The sequence below is a fragment of the Mustela lutreola genome, chromosome 5 (genome assembly GCF_030435805.1).
Source record: "Mustela lutreola isolate mMusLut2 chromosome 5, mMusLut2.pri, whole genome shotgun sequence".
NCBI lineage: Eukaryota > Metazoa > Chordata > Mammalia > Carnivora > Mustelidae > Mustela > Mustela lutreola.
In genome coordinates, this window is record NC_081294.1 from 29,387,887 (window position 1) to 29,407,012 (window position 19,126).

The 19,126-nt window shown below is 38.1% G+C and overlaps 1 protein-coding gene across 8 annotated transcripts in view; it reads right to left on the reverse strand.

Annotated features, from left to right (window-relative positions):
• The window catches only part of CPLANE1 (ciliogenesis and planar polarity effector complex subunit 1), a 141,916-nt gene that overhangs the window by 65,326 nt on the left and 57,464 nt on the right, over nt 1-19,126 (reverse strand). For 7 of the 8 annotated variants that reach the window (XR_009353748.1, XM_059173822.1, XM_059173820.1 and 4 more), the window contains exons 26-30: nt 16,335-17,238; nt 4,812-4,960; nt 4,047-4,213; nt 1,499-1,581; nt 685-764 (exon numbers count right to left, since the gene is read on the reverse strand). Coding sequence is in view for 7 of the 8 variants with exons in the window: in XM_059173822.1 (XP_059029805.1) it covers nt 685-764; nt 1,499-1,581; nt 4,047-4,213; nt 4,812-4,960; nt 16,335-17,238 (1,383 nt within the window). In the remaining variant the exon portion in view is untranslated. The remainder of the gene's footprint in view (nt 1-684; nt 765-1,498; nt 1,582-4,046; nt 4,214-4,811; nt 4,961-16,334; nt 17,239-19,126) is intronic. The other variant, XM_059173819.1, reaches the window with a different exon arrangement.

The following is a 19,126-nucleotide window of genomic DNA, read 5'->3' on the forward strand; positions in this document are numbered from 1 at the left end:
ATTGAAAACCGTAAAGGCTAGTTTTTTAATAGAAATATCTATTTGTAAAGGCACATCACATTTAAAATATTCTTTTGTTAACTGTCCAAAGAAATGAACAAATTTGTATATTAAAAAGAGGAAGAAAACCTAATGATGGTGCTTCTCTTATTCAAGTTAGTTCTACAATTCTGAAACTTCAAAAATTCTAAAAATTAAGAAATCATGTCCCACCTGCAACAGATTACAACTGCTTTTGGATCTCCTTGAAGCAATAATATGCTAGCCAGTACAACAGCCCTATGGTGTGCAGTAATATACAGTGTACAAAATTACACATACAATTATGATTCATAATGGTTCTTTATTTGATCCAAGAAAAATGGAATCAGTTTGACAAGGTGTTTCCCTAATTAGCAGCTGAATAAACTCTGGTCTATTTACAGCTGTATTTTACTTTGATAAGGCTGATAGTGATGGGAGAACAAAAGGCATTTGAGATACCATTACTTCTTTCATTCTACCAAGATTAAGACATCTATAACATTTACTAAAGATTATCATTTACCATTGCTATAAAGTTAAACTTCACTAGGAATACAAATCACCTTAAAACATATATTATAAATTATAAGAAAAATAACCTCTTCATCAAATGAATCCCAGATGGCAGTAACGACCACTTCCTTATTTTTTCCCCCTTACCATTTATGTTCAGTTGATTTTTTCTCCATACATGACTCCAGTGGTTCTTCCCTTGGACACTGAACCTCTCCTGTGGAATGCTGTTAAAATTAACAGTACCAAAAAATAAAAGGGGTCATATAAATAGGTATTATTGTCTTAGGTGTCCTGAGTGTCACATTAGCCATTCACCTGGGTAAAAACAGTCTAAAGGCAAGTGAAAAACCAAGCATTAAATGAATTCCCAGTACTGCTCTAATCAGATTTTTAACTGTGTGAACTGCCTTTGGCCTGTCACCCCGAGAAACTGAGCATATAAAAATACAGAGATAAATGATGTCAGTGGAAATTATTTACCCTACATTCAAAAATAACCTGTAAATTACATATATCCATCATTACCTGATTAATAAATACGTTCTGAAAACAACTATAGACAAGAAAAACTAATCCCTTTTGAAGGAATTTTTTTAATAATTAGAAATGTCCATGTTCCAACTGAAAATGCAGTGTAGTTTTGAGAACACAAATAGTGCATTAAAGTGATAGATGTACAAAAACTATACTACAGCTAAATTAAACATTTTGCATATAGAATACCTCTAATATTTTAAGTTAATTCACTATAGCAGTTTATGAAATAAAAATTTCATTGCTTGAAATCATTAGACATCTTACTAATGATGGAATTTCAGTGAAAGAAAAATGCTGCATGGCCTGGATATTCTCTACAACCCACAGCACATTTTTAAAAAGATAACAGCCTTGGCTGGATGATTAAATAAAAACACTTAAGTATAATTTAAATAACATTATCCGCTACTTATTGACTTACTTCTTCTAAATGCTGTGGTAAAGTCTGCAGGTTAACAGCAATATTGGAACTTTTAAGACTTCCAACAGGCTCTTTGGTACCTTCTATAGGGAAACAAGGAGAAAGAGAAGAGTGACAATTTGAAAAAAATCAGTTTAGGGGCACCTGGGTGGCTCAGTTGGTTAAGCATCTGTCTTCAGCTCAGGTCATGATCCCAGGATCCTGGCATCAAGTCCCTCATTTGCTCCTTGCAAAGCGGGGGGGAAGTCTGCTTCTCCCTCCTTCTCTCTACCCTTCCCTGCTGTTCATGCTCTCTCCATCTCTCTCTTTCTACCTCTCTCTTTATTAAATAAATACATAAAATCTTTAAAAAAAAAAGAAAAGAAAAGAAAAGAAATCAGTTTACTTTTTAGAAGGTTCAGGAATATTACAGGAAACAAGTATAATGGCAGAAATATTTTCTATCCTCCTTATAAAAAGTTTTTAAATTAAATTCAATTAATTAACATATAGTTAATTAACATATAGTTAATTAATTACTTCTTTCATTCTACTATTCAAATAACATATAGTGTATTATTAGTTTCAGAGGTAGAGGTCAGTGATTCATCAGCCTTTTTTTTTTAAAGATTTTATTTATTTATTTGACAGAGACACAGAGAGAGGGAACACAAGCAGGAGGAGTAGGAGAGGAAGAAGCAGGCTTCCTGCTAAGCAGGGAGCCCAACGTGGGGCTTCATTCCAGGATCCTGGGATCATGACCTGAGCTGAAGGCAGACACTTAATAACTAAGCCACCCAGGCACCCCTCATCAGTCTTATATAACACCCAGTGTTCATTATATCACATGCTGTCCTTACAGTCCATCACCCAGTTACCCTCCTGCCCCCCAACCCCACCAGCAACCTGTTTGTCTCCTGTGATTGAGAGTCTCTTATGGCCTGTCTCCCTCTCTATTTCATCTTGTTTTATTTCCCCCCCTTGCCCCCCATGATCCTGTTTTGTTTCTTAGGCTCCACGTATGAGTGAGATCATATGGTAATTGTCTCTCTCTGATTGACTTATTTCACTCAGCACAATACCATCCAATTCCATCCACATCAGTGTAAATGGTTAAGTATTCATCCTTTCTGATGGCTGAGTAATATTCCATTGTGTGTGTGTGTGTGTGTGTGTGTGTGTGCGCGCGCGCGTACCATATCTTCTTTATCCGTTCATCTGTTGATGGACACCTGGGCTCTTTCCATAGTTTGGTCATTGTGGACATTGCTGCTATAAACATTGGAGAACGGGTACCCCTTCAGATCATCACAATTGTATCTTAGGGCTAAATACCTAGTAGTGCAATTGCTGGGTCGAAGGTAGCTCTATTTTCATCTTTTTGAGGAACTTCAGTACTCTTTTCCAGAGTGGCTACACAACAGACTGCGTTCCTACCAACAGTAAAAGAGGGTTCTGCTTTCTCTGCATCCTTGCCACACTGTTGCTTCCTGACCTGTTAATTTTAGCCATTCTGACTGGTGTGAGGTAGTCTCTCATTGTGGTTTTGATTTGTATTTCCCTGATGCCAAATGATATTGAGCACTGATAGAATGGGAAAAGATATTTGCAAATGTCTTTACAGATAAAGGGCTAGCATCCAAAATCTTTGAAGAACTTATCAAACTCAACACCCAAAGAACAAATAATCCAATCAAGAAAAGAGCAGAAGACATGAACAGACATTTCTCTGAAGAAGACATACAAATGGTCAACAGACATATAAAAATGTTTTTTAAAAAACACCAGGAGAGGAGAGGGGTGCCTGGGTGGCTCAGTGGGTTAAAGCCTCTGCCTTCGGCTCAGGTCATGATCCCAGGATCCTGGGATCGAGCCCCACGTCGGGCTCTCTGCTCACTGGGGAGCCTGCTTCCCCTCCTCTCTCTCTGCCTGCTTCTCTGGTTGCTTGTACTCTCTCTCTGTGTCAAATAAATAAATAAAATCTTTTTTTAAAAAAATAAAAATAATAAAAATAAAAACAACAGGAGATAACCCCTGTTCATTAAATGAATCCCTTATAAGACTTGAGCGACCCCATGTCAGTGTGTTTAACTCCAATCAATGCTCTGAAAGTTTCTGTTTTATCAAAGACTGCCAAGTAGTTTCATAGAATTGGTTCACAAAAATGAAGAGGCCCATGATAGTTACATAACCAAGGCAAAATAATTGTAAATTCAGGTTATGAGGTAAAATGCATTCAACATTTCATAAATATTGCACTTTTTTAAAAAGATTTGTTTATTTTATTCAGGGAGGGGCTGAGGGAAAGGGACAGAGAGAATCTCGAGCAGACTGCCCATCAAGCATAGAGCCTGCCAATGGCCCTGAGGCCACAAACTGAGCCAAAACCAAGAGTTGTATGCTTAACCAACTGAGCCACACAGGACCAAGAGGTCTCTTTTAACTTTTGGATTTAGGTAATTGTAAACATCCTAATTTAAATATATGACTAAATAAATTATCTCAGATAATCATTCCCCAACTTAAAATTAATAAAAGTCAAATAAAAAGATTAGCCAAATGAACTGACCTTCATAGTCTGATAGGTGTATTTCCATTTCCTCTTGGTTAAATGTTTTTACTTCTAAAAGATCCTCATCAATATCTATAAGTTCTTTTTCAGTATCATCAGTGACAGAAATAATCTCATCTTTGGTTTCTTTTACTTCAGGATTATATGCTTCGGTTGGCATTCTACTGACAAAAATAAAGCAGCTAGAATTCTAAGTCATTCTTAGAAACAAAAAAGCTTGCTTTCAATTGATCCCATTTACTGAAAAGGAACATAATGTTTCATATTTATTGTGTTCTGTTTTTTAACCATGTGTGGTACATAGTAGAAGGTCAATAAAATGTTGTTCAACGAATGACTAAACATCCCCATTTTTATTTACTCAAATAACATAATCAATCTATGAAATCTGCCATTCTCACAAAGGAATCTCCCTGCCATTAAAGGTTCAATCTTGTTATTCAAAGATATATTGCTTCATATGTAAAAATGGATGAAATGATTAGCTCAACTTCCTCTGACACAGGAAATTAACATAATAAGAGAGGATTCTCAGAATGCGAATTAGCTCCTCTCTCAGAAGATATAAGCTAGACCAACAGGGAAAAAAATATTTTGCAATGAATTGTTAAAGCACTACAGAAAGTACTCTCTTCCTCCTTCTCCACAGCTCCAAGAAATGTTCATTTCTTTATCTTTCAAGGGTTCGATTCTTGCCATTAAGCCCAAACAACATCAAACGGATATCATCCACTGAAAAGGAATGTATAATCAAAAACTTACTTCAGGATACTTTGATGAGATTCATTTTGATCATTTCTTTCCTCAGTCCGATCTTGAGTGGCTACTGTGACAGAACAGCCAGCATCTGGTTTGCAATCACTCTTTATGCTGGGTACATTCTGAGACTGACTGTAATAATTCTCTAGCACCTAAAAACAAACCATTTCCATTAGTTAGAATTCACAATTGAATCCCCTACTTTTCTTTCTTTTTTTTTTTTTTTTAAGATCTTATTTATTTGACAGAGAGAGAGAGAGCATAAGTAGGCAGAGAAGCTAGCAGAGAGAAAGGAGAGAGCCCAATGTGGGGCTCGATAGCAGGACCCTGAGATCATGACCCCAAGCTGAAGGCAGAGACTTAACCCACTGAGCCACCTAGGCACCCCTGAGTTCCCTACTTTTCATTATATTTTTAGAGGCACCCCAGAATGAAGGCACTTCAAAATAGAACAAATGTGGTTCTTTCTTTCTCTTTTTCTCTCCCCACTAAAGAAAACAAGAAAATAAAATGAAATGAAAGAAGACAAATATAGAATTAGAATGAGTGGAGGTAAGTCAACCAAGATGGTGACAATAGGAGGTTCCTGAATTCCCCTCCTCCCACAGACACAGTGAATGTACAACTACACACAAAGCAATTAATGCTGAAAGAAATCTAATCACTACCTGATGGATTCCTACATATCAAACAAATGAGAAAATATCCCCACAGAGATACATAGAAAACAATGAGACACACTCACCATAAACCCTACTGAAGCACAGTACCCTATAAGCAGGAGGGAACTCCCAACCTCACTCTGAGTGAGGTTCAGACTCCACACTGAGCACTCTAACTTTTAAGATGCCCACTTGAGGGAGGGCCTCCAAACACTGAGCTCTGAAAGCCAGTGAGGGTTGCATCCATAAGTCCCACAGGACCATAGCAAACAAAGCAGCGTCTATTAACAGGAACATGAGCACTCATTGCAGCTATCCCCAAAAGGCTCACGTGAAAACACCCATCTCCCAGTCTTCCCCTGGAAGGAATCCAGCTGCATACTTCTAGGAGCTAACTATGATACCAAGGAGACTGGGATGTTGATGGACAATTCCCCTGCTTTCTCTTTCTAGTCCATTTCAAGTCACCAGTATCTCCCTGCAAGCAGCTTGTACACACATTTGGGTGCCCCAGCTTTTGCAACTGCTGCCTGAAGGAAAGGTCCCCAGATCACCTGTCTCTGACAACCAACTGAACTTGCATTTATGAGTCCCAAAGGAATGTAACAGAGAAAGAAGAACCCCTGTAGCTATTTACCTGGGCCTCACAGAGTGAGCAAAAACACCCATCTTCCAGTTTCTCTTACCTACATATTTTGCCACATGCTGCCTGAGAGTGTAATTTCTAGTCACTGTGTACCTACATCCTAAATGTGACCTACACCTTTGGGACACTGATAGGTCTTGGTTACCCCCAATTACTGGGAACCACTAAGAACAAAGAAGAAGACTTAGACCATCACAAAGATTTCAGAGCCAAACAAAAGCCCAGGTGAAGCTAATTGATGAGGTTTATCTCCTACATGAGACCACTCTACCCAACCTGGGAGGTGTGACTGTTTTATCTAATGGACAGAAATCAACATAGAATGTCAAGTAAAATCAAGAAACAGGAATATGTTCCAAACAAATGAACAAGATAAACCTCTAGAAACAGATCTTAATGAAATGGAAATAATGATATATCCTGAGAGAGATTCAAAATCATGTTTACAGAGGTCAGGGGATGAACAAAGTGATAATTTAAGTGATGCATGAACAAAGAGAATTTCAACAAAGAGATAATACAAAAAGTATCAAACAGAAATAACAGAGCTAAAGAATATAATTGAACTGAAAAATTCAATGGAGAGCTTTAAAGGCAGATTGGATCAAGTGGAAGAAAGGATCAAAAAACTCAAAGACAGGGCAGTGGAATTCATCCAATCAGAGGAGGAAAAAGAAAAAAAATAAAAGAATGAACATAACTTAAGGGACTTATGGGATAGTAGCCCCAGAAGAAGGGGAAAGAGAAAGGAGAAGAAAGCTTATTCCAAGAAATAATAACTGAAAACTTCTCAAATATGAGGGAAGAAATAGACATTGAGATCCAGGAAGCCCAGAGTTCTAAATAATATAAATTCAAAGAGACCTACACTGAGGCACCATGGGGCTTAATCCCATGACCCTGAGCTGATCACCTGAGCCTAAATCAAGAGTCAGACCTCAAGTGATGAGCCACTTAGGTGCCCCTATTTTTTTTTTAATCATATCTTTTTTTAAGTTTTTATTAAATTCTAGTTAGTTAACATTCAGTATAATATTGGTTTCAGGAGTAGAATTTAGTGATTTATCATCTACATACAATGCCCAGTGTTCATCACAAGTGCCCTCCTTAATACCCATCATGCATTTAACTCATCTCCTGTCCACTTCCCCTCCAGCAACCCACAGTTTGTTCTCTATAGTTAAGAGTGTCTTATGGTTTGTCTCCCTCTCTTTTTTTCCCCTTCCCCTATATCTATCTGTTCTGTTTCTTAAATTTCATGTATGAGTTAAATCACATGGTATTTGTCTTTCTCTAACTAACTTTGCTTAACATAATATGCTCTAGCTCTGATCCATGTCATTGAAAATTCAAGATTTCATTCTTTTTTATGGCTGAGTACTATCCCATTGTATGTATATTCCACATCTTCTTTTTATATTTTATTTATTTATTTGACAGACAGAGATCACAAGTTGGCAGAGAGGCAGACAGAGAGAGAAGAGGAAGCAGGCTCCCCGCCTGAGCAGAAAGCCCTTTGCAGGGCTCAATCCCAGGATCCTGGGACCATGCCTCCCACATCTTCTTTATCCAGTCATTAGTCAATGAACATTTGGGCTCTTTCTATGTGCCTCCCACATCTTCTTTATCCAGTCATTAGTCAATGAACATTTGGGCTCTTTCTATAATTTGGCTATTGTTGATAATGATGCTATAAACATCAGGGTGCATGTGCCCTTTGAATCAGTATATTTGTATCCTTTAGACAAATTCCTGTAGTGTAATTGCTGGGTTGTTGGACATCTTTATTTTTAACTTTATTTTTAACTTTTCGACGAACCTCCCTACTGTTCTCCAGAGTGCTGCAACAGCTTGCATTCACATGAATAGTCTAAGAGGGTTCCCTCCTCTGCATTCTTACCAACATCTATTGTTTCCTGTGCTAATTTTAGCCATTCTGACAGGTATGAGGTAGTATTTCATCATGGTTTTCATTTGTATTTCCCCAATGATGAATGATGTTGAACATTTTTTCACATGTCTGTTAGCCATCTAGATGTCTTCTTTGGAAAAATGTCTCTTCAAGTCTTCTGCCCATTTCTTGCTTGGATTATCTGCTCTTTGTGTGTTGACTTTGATACGTTCTTTATATACTTTGGATATTAACCCTTCATCAGCTATGTCATTTGCATATATGTTCTCCCATTCCGCAGGTTGCCTTTTAGTTTTGTTGGTGGTTTTCTTTGCTGTGCAGAAGGTTTTTATCTTGATGAAGTCCCAATAGTTCATTTTGCCTTTGTTTTCCTTGCTTCCAAAAATGTGTCTAGTAGAAGCTGCTGCAGCTGAGGTCAAAGAGGGTGCTGCCTATGTTCTTCTCTAAAATTTCGATGGATACCTGTCTCACATTTTGGTCTTTCATCCATTTTGAATTTATTTATTTTTTGTATGGTGTAAGAAAGTGGTCCAGTTTCATTCATCTGCATGTAGCTGCCCAGTTTTCCCAACTATTTGTTGAAGAGACTATCTTTTCTTCCATTGGATATTCTTTCCTTCTTTGTTGAAGATTAGTTGACCATATAACTGTGGGCCCACTTCTGGGCTTTCTATTCTGTTCCATTGATCCATGCATCTGTTTCTGTGTCAGTACCATACTGTCTTGATTAGATCTTTGTTATATAGCTTGAAATCTAAAATTGTGGTGACTCCAGCTTTCAAAATTGCTTGGGCTATTCACAGTCTTTAGGGTTCCATACAAATTTTAGAATTCTTTGTTCTAGCTCTGTGGGAAAATGCTGTTGGTATTTTAATAGGGATTTCATCAAATGTGTAGATTGCTATGAGTAATACAGACATTTTAACAATATTTATTCTTCCAATCCCTAAGTATGGAATGTTTTTCCATTTCTTTGTCATCTTCAATTTCTTTCATATTCTTTCAGAATACAGATCTTTTACCTCTTTGGTTAGGTTTCTTCTTAGCTAGCTTATGGTTTTAGTGCAATTGTAAATGGAATTGATTCCTTGATTTCTCTTTCTGCCGCTTCATTATTGTTGTATAGAAATGCAACAGACATCTATACATTGATTTTATACCCTGCAACTTTGCTGAATTCCTGTATCAGTTCTAGTAATTTTTTGGTGGAGTCTTTTGGGTTTTCTATACAGAGCATCATGTCATTTGTGAATAGTGAAAGTTTCACTTCTTCCTTACCAATTTGGATGCCTTTTCTTTCTTTTTGTTGTCTGATTACTTAAGCTAGGACTTCCAGATCTATGTCAAACAACACTGGTGAGAGTAGACATCCCTGTCTTGTTCCTGACCATAGCAGAAAAGCTCTGCTTTTTCCCCCAGTGAGGATGATAACTGTGGGTCTTTCGTATATGTCCTTATGATATTGAGGTGTATTCCCTCTATCTCTACTTTGTTGAGGGTTTTTATTAAGAATGGGTACCTGGGCACCTCGGTGGCTCAGGTGGTTGAGCATCCAACTCTTGATTTCAGCTCAGGTCATAATCTCAAGATTGTGAGATCAAGCCCCTCATTGGGCTCTATGCTGAGTAGGAAGTCTGCTCGAGATTCTCTCCCTCTGTCTCTGCTCCTCTCCCCACTAGTGCTTTCTCTCTAAAGTACATAAATCTTAAAAAAAAAAAAATTTCTAAGAAAAAAGAGAATGGGTGCTGTACTTTGTCAAATGCTTTTTCTGCATCTACTGAGAGGATCTTACGGTTCTTACCCTTTCTTTTATTAATGTGGTGTATCATGTTGATTGATTTGTGAATACTGAACCACACCTGCAGTCCAGGAATAAATCCCACTTGATCATGGTGAATAATTCTCTTAATGTGCTATTGACTTTGATTTGCTAGTATCTTGTTGAGAATTTCTGCACTTATGTTAATCACGGACATTGGCCCATAATTCTCCCTTTTTAGTGAGGTCTTTGGTTTGGAAATCAAGGTAATGTTGGTCTTACAGAATGACTTGAAGTTTTCTTTCCATTTCTATTTTTTGGAACAGTTTGAGAAGAATAAGCGTTACTCTTCTTTAAATGTTTGGTAGAATTCCCGTGGGAAGCCATCTGGCCCTGGACTTTTGTTGTTAGGAGACTTTTAAAAATATTTAATTAATTAAAGAGGGAAGGGGAGGAGCAGAGGCAAAGGCAGGGAATCTTAAGCAGGCTCCGCCCCCAGTGCAGAACCTAATGCCGGGTTTGATCTTACAACCCTGAGATCATGACCTGGGCTGAAATCAAGAGTCTGACACTTAACTGACTGAGCTACCCATGTGCCACTATTGGGAGATTTTTGGTTACTGAATAATTTATTGAGTGAATAATTTATTTGCTGGTTATATATCTGTTCAAATTTTCTATTTCTTCCTATTTCCATTTTAGTAGTTATATGTTTCTAGGAATGTATCCATTTCTTCCAGATTGCTTAATTTGTTGGCATATAATTAATTGCTCATAATAGTCACTTATAATTGTATTTCCATGGTGATGGTTGTGATCTCTCTCTTACTCATTATTCCATTTAATTGGGTCTTTTCTCTTTCCTTTTTGATAAGTCTGGCTAGGGGCTTATCAATTTTGTTAATTCTTCATACAACCAGCTCCTAGTTTCACTGATCTGTTCTGGTTTTTTGTTTGCTTATATGCTTCTCTATCATTTATTTTTGCTCTTAGCTTTATTACCTTTATTAGCTTTATTATTCTTCTGCTAGATTTAGGCTTCATTTGATGTTTCTTTTCTAGCTCCTTTAGGTGAAAGGTTAGGTTGTTTATTTGAGAATTTTCCTGATTGTTGAGGTAGGCCTGTACTACTATGTATTTCCCTCTTACGACTGTTTTGGTCCATCATGTTTTCATTTTCATTTGCTTCCATGTATTTTTTGTATTTCTTCTTTCATTATCTGGTTAACCCATTCATTCTTCAATAGGATGTTTTTTAACTCCCATGAATTTATGGTCTTTCCAATTTTTTTTCTTGTGATATACTTCAACTTTCATAGTATGGTGGTCTGAAAATATGTATGGTATGATCTCAATCTTTTTGAGGCCTGATTTGTGACCCAGTATGTGATATATCCTGGAGAACCTTCCATGTTCACTAGAAAAGAATCTGTATTCTGATGCTCTAGGATGCAGTGTTCCAAATACATCTGTTAAGTCCATCTGGTCCAGGGTGTCATTCACAGGCCTTGTTTCCTTGAAGATTTTCTATGCAGATGATCTGTCCATTGCTTTAAGTGGGGTGTTAAAGGCCCCTAATATTATGTATTGTTAACAATGAGTTTATTTATGTTGTTATTATTCATTTATATATTTGGGTGTTCCCAAGTTGGGGGGCATAAGTATGTACAATTGTTAGATCTTCTTGTTGGATAGACCCCTTGATTGTGATGTAGTGCCCATTTTCATCTCTTGTTACAATCTTTTGTTTAAAATATAGTTTGTCTGATGGGCATTAAGGAGGGCATGTGAGGGGCGCCTGGGTGGCTCAGTGGTTTGGGCTGCTGCCTTCGGCTCGGGTCATGATCTCAGGGTCCTGGGATGGAGCCCCGCATCGGGCTCTCTGCTCCGCAGGAAGCCTGCTTCCCTCTCTCTCTCTCTCTCTCTCTGCCTGCCTCTCTGCCTACTTGTGATCTCTGTCTGTCAAATAAATAAATAAAATCTTAAAAAAAAAAAGAAAGGAGGGCATGTGACATCCATTAGCATGATAAATGGTACTCTATCCCTCACTTCCAATCTGTAGGTGTCTTTAGGTCTAAAATGAGTCTCTTGTAGGTAGCATATAGATGGGTCTTGGTTTTGTTTTTATTTTTATCTATTCTGAGACTCTACATAGTTTGACCAGAACATTTAGTCTATTTACATTCCGAGTGATTATTGATAGATAAGAATTTATGCCATTGTATTACCCATAAAATTGTTATTCCTGTAGATTGTCTCTGTTCCTTTCTGGTCTTTGATACTTTTGGTCTTTCTTTCCCACTCAGAGTCCCCTTTAATGTTTCTTGCAGGGCTGATTAAGTGATCACAAACTCCTTTAGTTTTTGTTTGTCTAGGAAATTCTTTATCCCTCGTTCTATTCTGAATGACAGCCTTGCCAGATAGAGCATTCTTGGCTGTATATTTTCCCCATAAGCACGTTGAATATATCGTGCCACTCCCTTCTGGCCTGCCAGGTTTCAGTGGAGAGACCTGCTAAACCTTATTTGTCTTCTCTTGTACATCAGGATTTTCTTTTCCCTTGCTGCTTTCAGGATTTTTTCCTTACCTCTGTATTTTGCAAATTTTACTATGATATGTCTTGGTGTTGGCCTGCTTTTGTTGATTTTGATTAGAGTATTCTGTCCCTCCTGGATTTGGACGTCTGTTTCCTTCCCCAGATTAGAGACGTTTTCACCTATAATTTACTAAATAAACTTTCTGGCCTTTTTTCTCTCTTCTTCTCCTGGGACTCCTATGATACGGATATTATTACATTTTATGGAGTTTCTGAGTTCCCTAAGTCTATAGTCATGATCCAATTTTTCTTTCCCTCTTCTTCTCACCTTTATTATTTTCCATAATTTTATCTCCTACATCACTATTCATTCCTCTGCTTCTGCCAGTCTTGTAGTCACTACATCCAGTCAGTTTTGCATCTTGTTGTAGCATTTTTTATTTTGGCCAGACTAGTTTCTTATGATTGTTGTTTTAAATTCTGGTTCAGGTGTATTGCTTCTATCAGTTTTGATTAGATCCCTGGCAGTGACCTCTTCGTCTTTCTTTTAGGGTGAATTCCTCCATCTTGGTATTTTGTCTAGGTCTCTGTCTTCTGTGTGTTAGAAAGCGAGTCATGTTTCCTGCTCCTGGGAGTAATGGCTATATTAAGAAGAGTTTCTATATCATCCAAGACCTGGTGCTTCATGAAGTGTTTCTGGTATATGCTCTGTGCATTCTGCTGTCATGTTTGGCTGCTTTTTCCCTCAGGTCAGTCCTCTGCAGAGTTTCTCCCTTCCTGCAGTGGGGAGTATATGGACATTTTCCAGTTGTGTGACAAGTTTTAACTAGGTGTGTTTTGGTCGGCTTAAAAGAGGCTAGGTCCGGGGCGCCTGGGTGGCTGAGTCAGTTAAGCATCTAACTCAGATTTCGACTAGGGTCATGATCTCAGGGTTGGGAGACTAAAGCCGATGTCAGGTTCCACTTTCACCATGGAGTACTTGATATTCTCTCTCCCTCTCCCTCCCCTCTGACCCTCCCTGCATGTGCTCTCTCTGAAAGAAGGAAGGAAAGAAGAAAAGGAAGGAAGGAAAGAAGGCAGGCAAGTTAGAGCCTATTTCTCTTAGTGCTTAAATTTTGCAGCACTCTATGGTCAGTAGGATTGATGCATGCAGGGGATCTGTGTGATCTTCTGCAGGGGGATAGGGGGAGCCTGCTGCTCCTATGACTCTCAGGCACATTTGCCCTAGTTCAGAAGCACCTGCAGAGTGCAGAGGAGTGGGGGTTGGTGTAAGTGGCTCAAGCCTCCACTATGGTGTGCCATGCTGCTCAATGACGTTCACCTGTATTGATGCAGGGGGAAGAGGAAATGACATCAGCTTGCTCTCTTGTCCCCAGAGAGGGGAGTTTATGCCCACCACTGTACAGGAAGCCCTCAGAGATGAGCAAACAACCTCCCCCGCTGTGTCCCAGGCTTCTGTCAGATCCTTGCCTTCACTCTGTCTGTGTCTGAGCTGTCTGTCCACATAGTCATCCTGTTTTATCTCAAGTATGCCCGCTGGGTTTCAAAACTCCAAATTTTAGGAACCTGGCATGGCATGGACCTATGCTGACCCTCTGTGGGAGCATCTTGCTGTGCTGTGGCTAGTGACACTTTATCCCAGAAGGGCAGCTATACAAATGCCCTGGGACTTGGAGTTTATGGTAAAGCTCAGCAAAAATCTGGGGTCCAGTTAGCTGCCCTCAGCTCCCTCTGCTTGTATGCTAATGAACAGGGCAGCTCAATGGCACCTGTGGGAGAGTCAGCCTGTGTTTTGAATCCAGGCATTGACTTTACCTTTATTGACTTTAGTAAAGTCCTGGATGGCATCTTCTTCCAGTATAAGGCTATCTTGTCTACAATGAAAATCTGTTGTTTAGTGTAACCACCTTCATTAACTATTCTAGCTAGATCTTTTGGATAACTTGCAGGATCTTCTACATCAGCACTTGCTACTTCATCTTGTACTTTTAGTTATGAAAATGGCTTCTTTCTTTAAACCTTGTGAATCAACCTCAGCTTAAGCTTCAGACTTTTCTTTTGCAGCTTCCTCACCTCTCCCGGCCTTCACAGAATTGAAGAGTCAGGGCCTTGCTTGGGACTAGGCTTCAGCTTAAGGGAATGTTGTAGCTGCTCTGATCTTCCATCCAGACCATTAAAACTTTCTCCATATCAGCAATAAGGCTGTTCCATGTTCTTATCATTCATGTGTTTACTGGTCTAGCACTTTTAATATCCTTTAAGAACTTTTCCTTTGCGGGGCGCCTGGGTGGCTCAGTGGGTTAAAGCCTCTGCCTTCGGCTCAGGTCATGATCCCAGGGTCCTGGGATCGAGCCCCGCATCGGGCTCTCCGCTAGGTGGAGAGCCTGCTTCTTCCTCTCTCTCTCTGCCTGCCTCTCTGCCTACTTGTAATCTCTGCCTGTCAAATAAATAAAAAATCTTTAAAAAAAAAAAAAAAGAACTTTTCCTTTGCATTCACAACTTGGCTGTTTGTTGCAAGAAGTCTAGATTTTGGCTTATCTCACCTTTCAACATACCATCTTCATTAATTTTAATCGTTTCTAGCCTTTGACTTAAATTGAGAAACAAGTGACTCTCTTTCACCTGAACACTTAGGGGCCATTGTGGAATTATTAATTAGTCTAATTTCAATATTGTTGTGTCTCAGGGAAAATGGAGGTTGGAGGAGAGGGCGGGAGATGGGGGAATAGCCAGTTGGGGGTAGAGTCAAAACACACACATTTATTGATGAAGCTCATCATCTAATATGGGCATAGTTTGTGGTGCCCCAAAGCAATTACAATCCTAACATCAAAGATTACTGATCATAAATATATAACAAATATAAGGATAATGAAAAAGTTTAAGATATTGCAAGAATTGTCAAAATGTTACAGAGACATGAGGCAAGCAAATGCTACTAGAAAATGGTACAGACAAATTTGCCCAGTGCAGGGTGCACTGTAGTATCTGCAACATACAATAAAGCAAAGTGCAATAAAACTAGGTATGCCTATACAAACTTTCAGTTATAAAATAAATGAGGTCTGAGAAGCTAATGTAATATGATAACTATAGCTGACAACACTGCATTACAGAAGTGAAATTTGCTGAGAGTAGAACTTGTATGTCTAACCAAAAAAAAAAAGTATGTGAGGTGTTGAATGTGTTAATTAGATGAAGGGAATCTTTTCACTATATATATGTCTATTAATTCATCACATTGTATATTTAAATATCTTACAATTTTTCAACCATACCTCAATAAAGCTGAGAAAAAAAAAACAAAAAATTAGAAACTATTGGAATTCTCCAAATATTAAAAAAGCCCATTTCCATTTTTCAACTACTTTATCATACATAAACTGGTTTTCCAAAAGGTTCATCTCCATAGTTTTTTTTTCCAGTGCAACAGCAACCACCCAAGCAAAAGATATTTATGTAAAAATATTTGTTCTTGCAAATGGGTTAAAAGAGCAGTTTGCTAGTTGCCACTGGTTAAAGAAAAGAAAAAATAGTTAATAAGCACTAACTTCTCTACTTATACCCATCTGACTCTCCAGTATGGTTCCCTAAATTCTAGTCCAGATTGTAAGAAAAATGATTCTCTATTGCATATGATGAGACACCAGTAATAAAAACTCTATAGAGACCTAGTCTTCCATCTGAACCAACCTGAGACTTGAAAGAGAAAGAATATAAAGGTACTACAGTATCACTTAAAATTATCTCCTTTTTCCTCCTTTTTCTTTTTTTAATAAACACACATAAAATCACAAAACCTCATAACCTCTATGAAAACACTTTTACCCTAATTATTTTTGAGAATTAAAGGAATCACTTAAAGAAAAATAATTAATTATGCAGATTATAATCAACAGTGTCATTAACTTTGTTACTTAGTGACTTTTTAATCGATGGAGAAATATAAAAATAGTTTCAATCTACAATGAGAATTCTCATTTGTATTCAATAAAGAATTCAAGTTCTTACCTTAAAAGTGACATTTTTTGCCTTATATGTAGCAAAATATGGTTGTTCCAAAAGCCACAATGATGTAAGAATGGCAGCTGTACAGGTCTTTACACGAATGACAGGACTATACTCCCAGGATAACTCAGTGAGAGTAGGATCAGAGGGCAGTCTTTTATTAGACCACCTTATCATCCATTCCAGCAGCCTTCTTATACTGCCAAATGTGTTATTTAGTGCTAGAGGAAGATCTTCTTGAGGGTTAATATCATTGCACTGAATTGCTTTAAAAGTATACCTTCTAGTTTTGTTAGGCTTGGGAGTCCAAAAATTATGGTTTGACAATTTCTGGATTACAGGTTTCTCTGATTTGTCATCTTGTATTCTGTAAACTGACTTTTTTTTTAAACCAAACAATCCACTTGTCCCATCCTTTTTATCGACTTCATTCAAAGGGCTCTCTAAAAATGGCCCGATTCCTTGATTAACCGGGACTGAAGCTGAAAGTTCTTGGTTTTCTGATTTTTCAGACTCATAAGACTCAGAAGCAACAAAGCAGGAGCCAGCTCTAAACACATTCTGGCTTTTGGTTTTGCCTTGACGTCGTTTTAATGTTGTATGCACATCAAAAAGTAAAGAATTAAGTTCGTTTTCTCTAAGATGTCCAGAAAAACTGGTTAGAAATGGAATGCCAGGATCCTTAGAATCAAGTAGGTCTCTTTCAAGAACATAACTCAAGAAGAGATCAAGGAACTTAATATATTCATCATCATCACGTTCAAATTCCCAAACACCTATTACAGGAAGTGCATTTTGTGATAACTTTTCATGATCTTTTCTTTCAAGATTTTGTTTCTGATTACATATCTTCTTTTTTTCATTGGACTTATCAGTCAATGTAAATTCCATGTGATTTGGGGCATTTCTAGCAAAACAAAGTTGAAAAAGACAAAATTAATAACTAAAACAGATAATAGAATAACAACAAAAATTCTCTCCACTGATTGAATCATGTATCTTTTTTTTAATGCCTCAATGTCTTTCAAATGAGGGGGTAAGACCAAATGATCTCTAAGTGTTTACTAGAGCTAAACATTCTGATTCAAAAATATAACACATTAGTACCCAAAGGGGTAAATTTGTGTTAAAAAAAAAGACTGAAATGGGGGCGCCTGGATGGCTAAGTCAGGTAAGCATCTGCCTTTGGCTCAGATCATGATCCCAGAGTCCTGGGATCAAGTCCCGCATCAAGCTCCCTCCTTGGCAGCGAAGCCTGCTTCTCCTTCTCCCTCCACCAGCTGCTCTCCCTGCTTGTGTTCACTCTCTCTCTCTGTCAAATAAAAAAATAAAATATTTTATTTTAAAAAAAAAAAAGACTGAAGGGACGCCTGGGTGGCTCAGTTGGTTAAGCAGCTGCCTTCGGCTCAGGTCATGATCCCGGCATCCTGGGATGGAGTCCCACATTGGGCTCCTTGCTCAGCAGGGAGCCTGCTTCTCCCTCTGCCTCTGCCTGCCATTCTGTCTGCCTGTGCTCGCTCTCTCCCCCTCTCTCTCTCTGATAAATAAATAAAATCTTAAAAAAAAAAAAAAGATTGAAAAAAATAAAAAAATATTTTAAAAAAGACTGAAATGTGTTCACAGAAATTTCACTTTAAAAAATATGAATTTTTTTCTGGAACAAAAAACCGTTCCACTAATATGTCGGAATTTAGGAATATAAAGTCAATAAAAATCATAAGCCACCAACATACATATTAATTTAAGGTTTCTTGTTTTTTGCATCTGCCCTTTTCAGCTTTCCCTGTACAATGTGCAACAAGCAGGACTGCTCTCAAGATTCTGCTACACAAAAGTCGGGAATTTTTTCAAAACTTTCTGCTGCTACTAAACCTGTTAGGCAAACCCTTTAACTGCCAGTAATTACTTTTAAATCTGTTTCCTTTCAACATGGTCCTTAGGGAAGAATACAGATTCCCAGTTCCCTCAATAAAAGAAAGAAAGTGTTCGTATTAAGGCACCTGACTGAAGGCACCATGTCTCTCCTTATTAAAAAGTCACAATAAGCAGCCTCCAGTGTAACCAAAATTGGCGAAACAAGCTCACAATTTATAATACTATTAGGTATGATTTAAGCAGATGTTTATGTTTGAAGTAGATAAAATTATTTCATTTGACACGATTATGGTTGATTTTGTAGACTTCTAGTCATGAAAAGGATAAACTGAATGGCAGATAATGGAATTATAAAGAAAAAAATTTAGCTAGAGCAATAGAAGTTTTTTTTTTTTTTTTTTAAAGATTTTATTTATTTATTTGACAGACAGAGATCACAAGTAGGCAGAGAGGCAGGCAGAGAGAGAGGAGGAAGCAGGCTCCCTGCTGAGCAGAGAGCCCGATGCGGGACTCAATCCCAGGACCCTGAGATCATGATCTGAGCCGAAGGCAGCGGCTTAACCCACTGAGCCACCCAGGCGCCCCAATAGAAGTTTAAATAATAAGAATTTCTCAACAATTTATAGACAAGTTTCAAAGATGAATGTGCAATTTCCTTTCCCTGGAAACCTTTAAAAATAATTTAGCTGAGACACCTGGGTGGCTCAGTGGGTTAAAGCCTCTGCCTTCCGCTCAGGTCATGATCCCAGGATCCTAGGATCGAGCCCCACATTGGGCTCTCTGCTCAGCGGGGAGCCTGCTTCCCCGCCCCCCGCCCGCCCCCCGCCTGCCTCTAATCTGTCTGTCAAATAAATAAATAAATAAATAATCATTAAAAAATAATTTAGCTAACCCAATAATTCTAAATTACTCAAATCTAA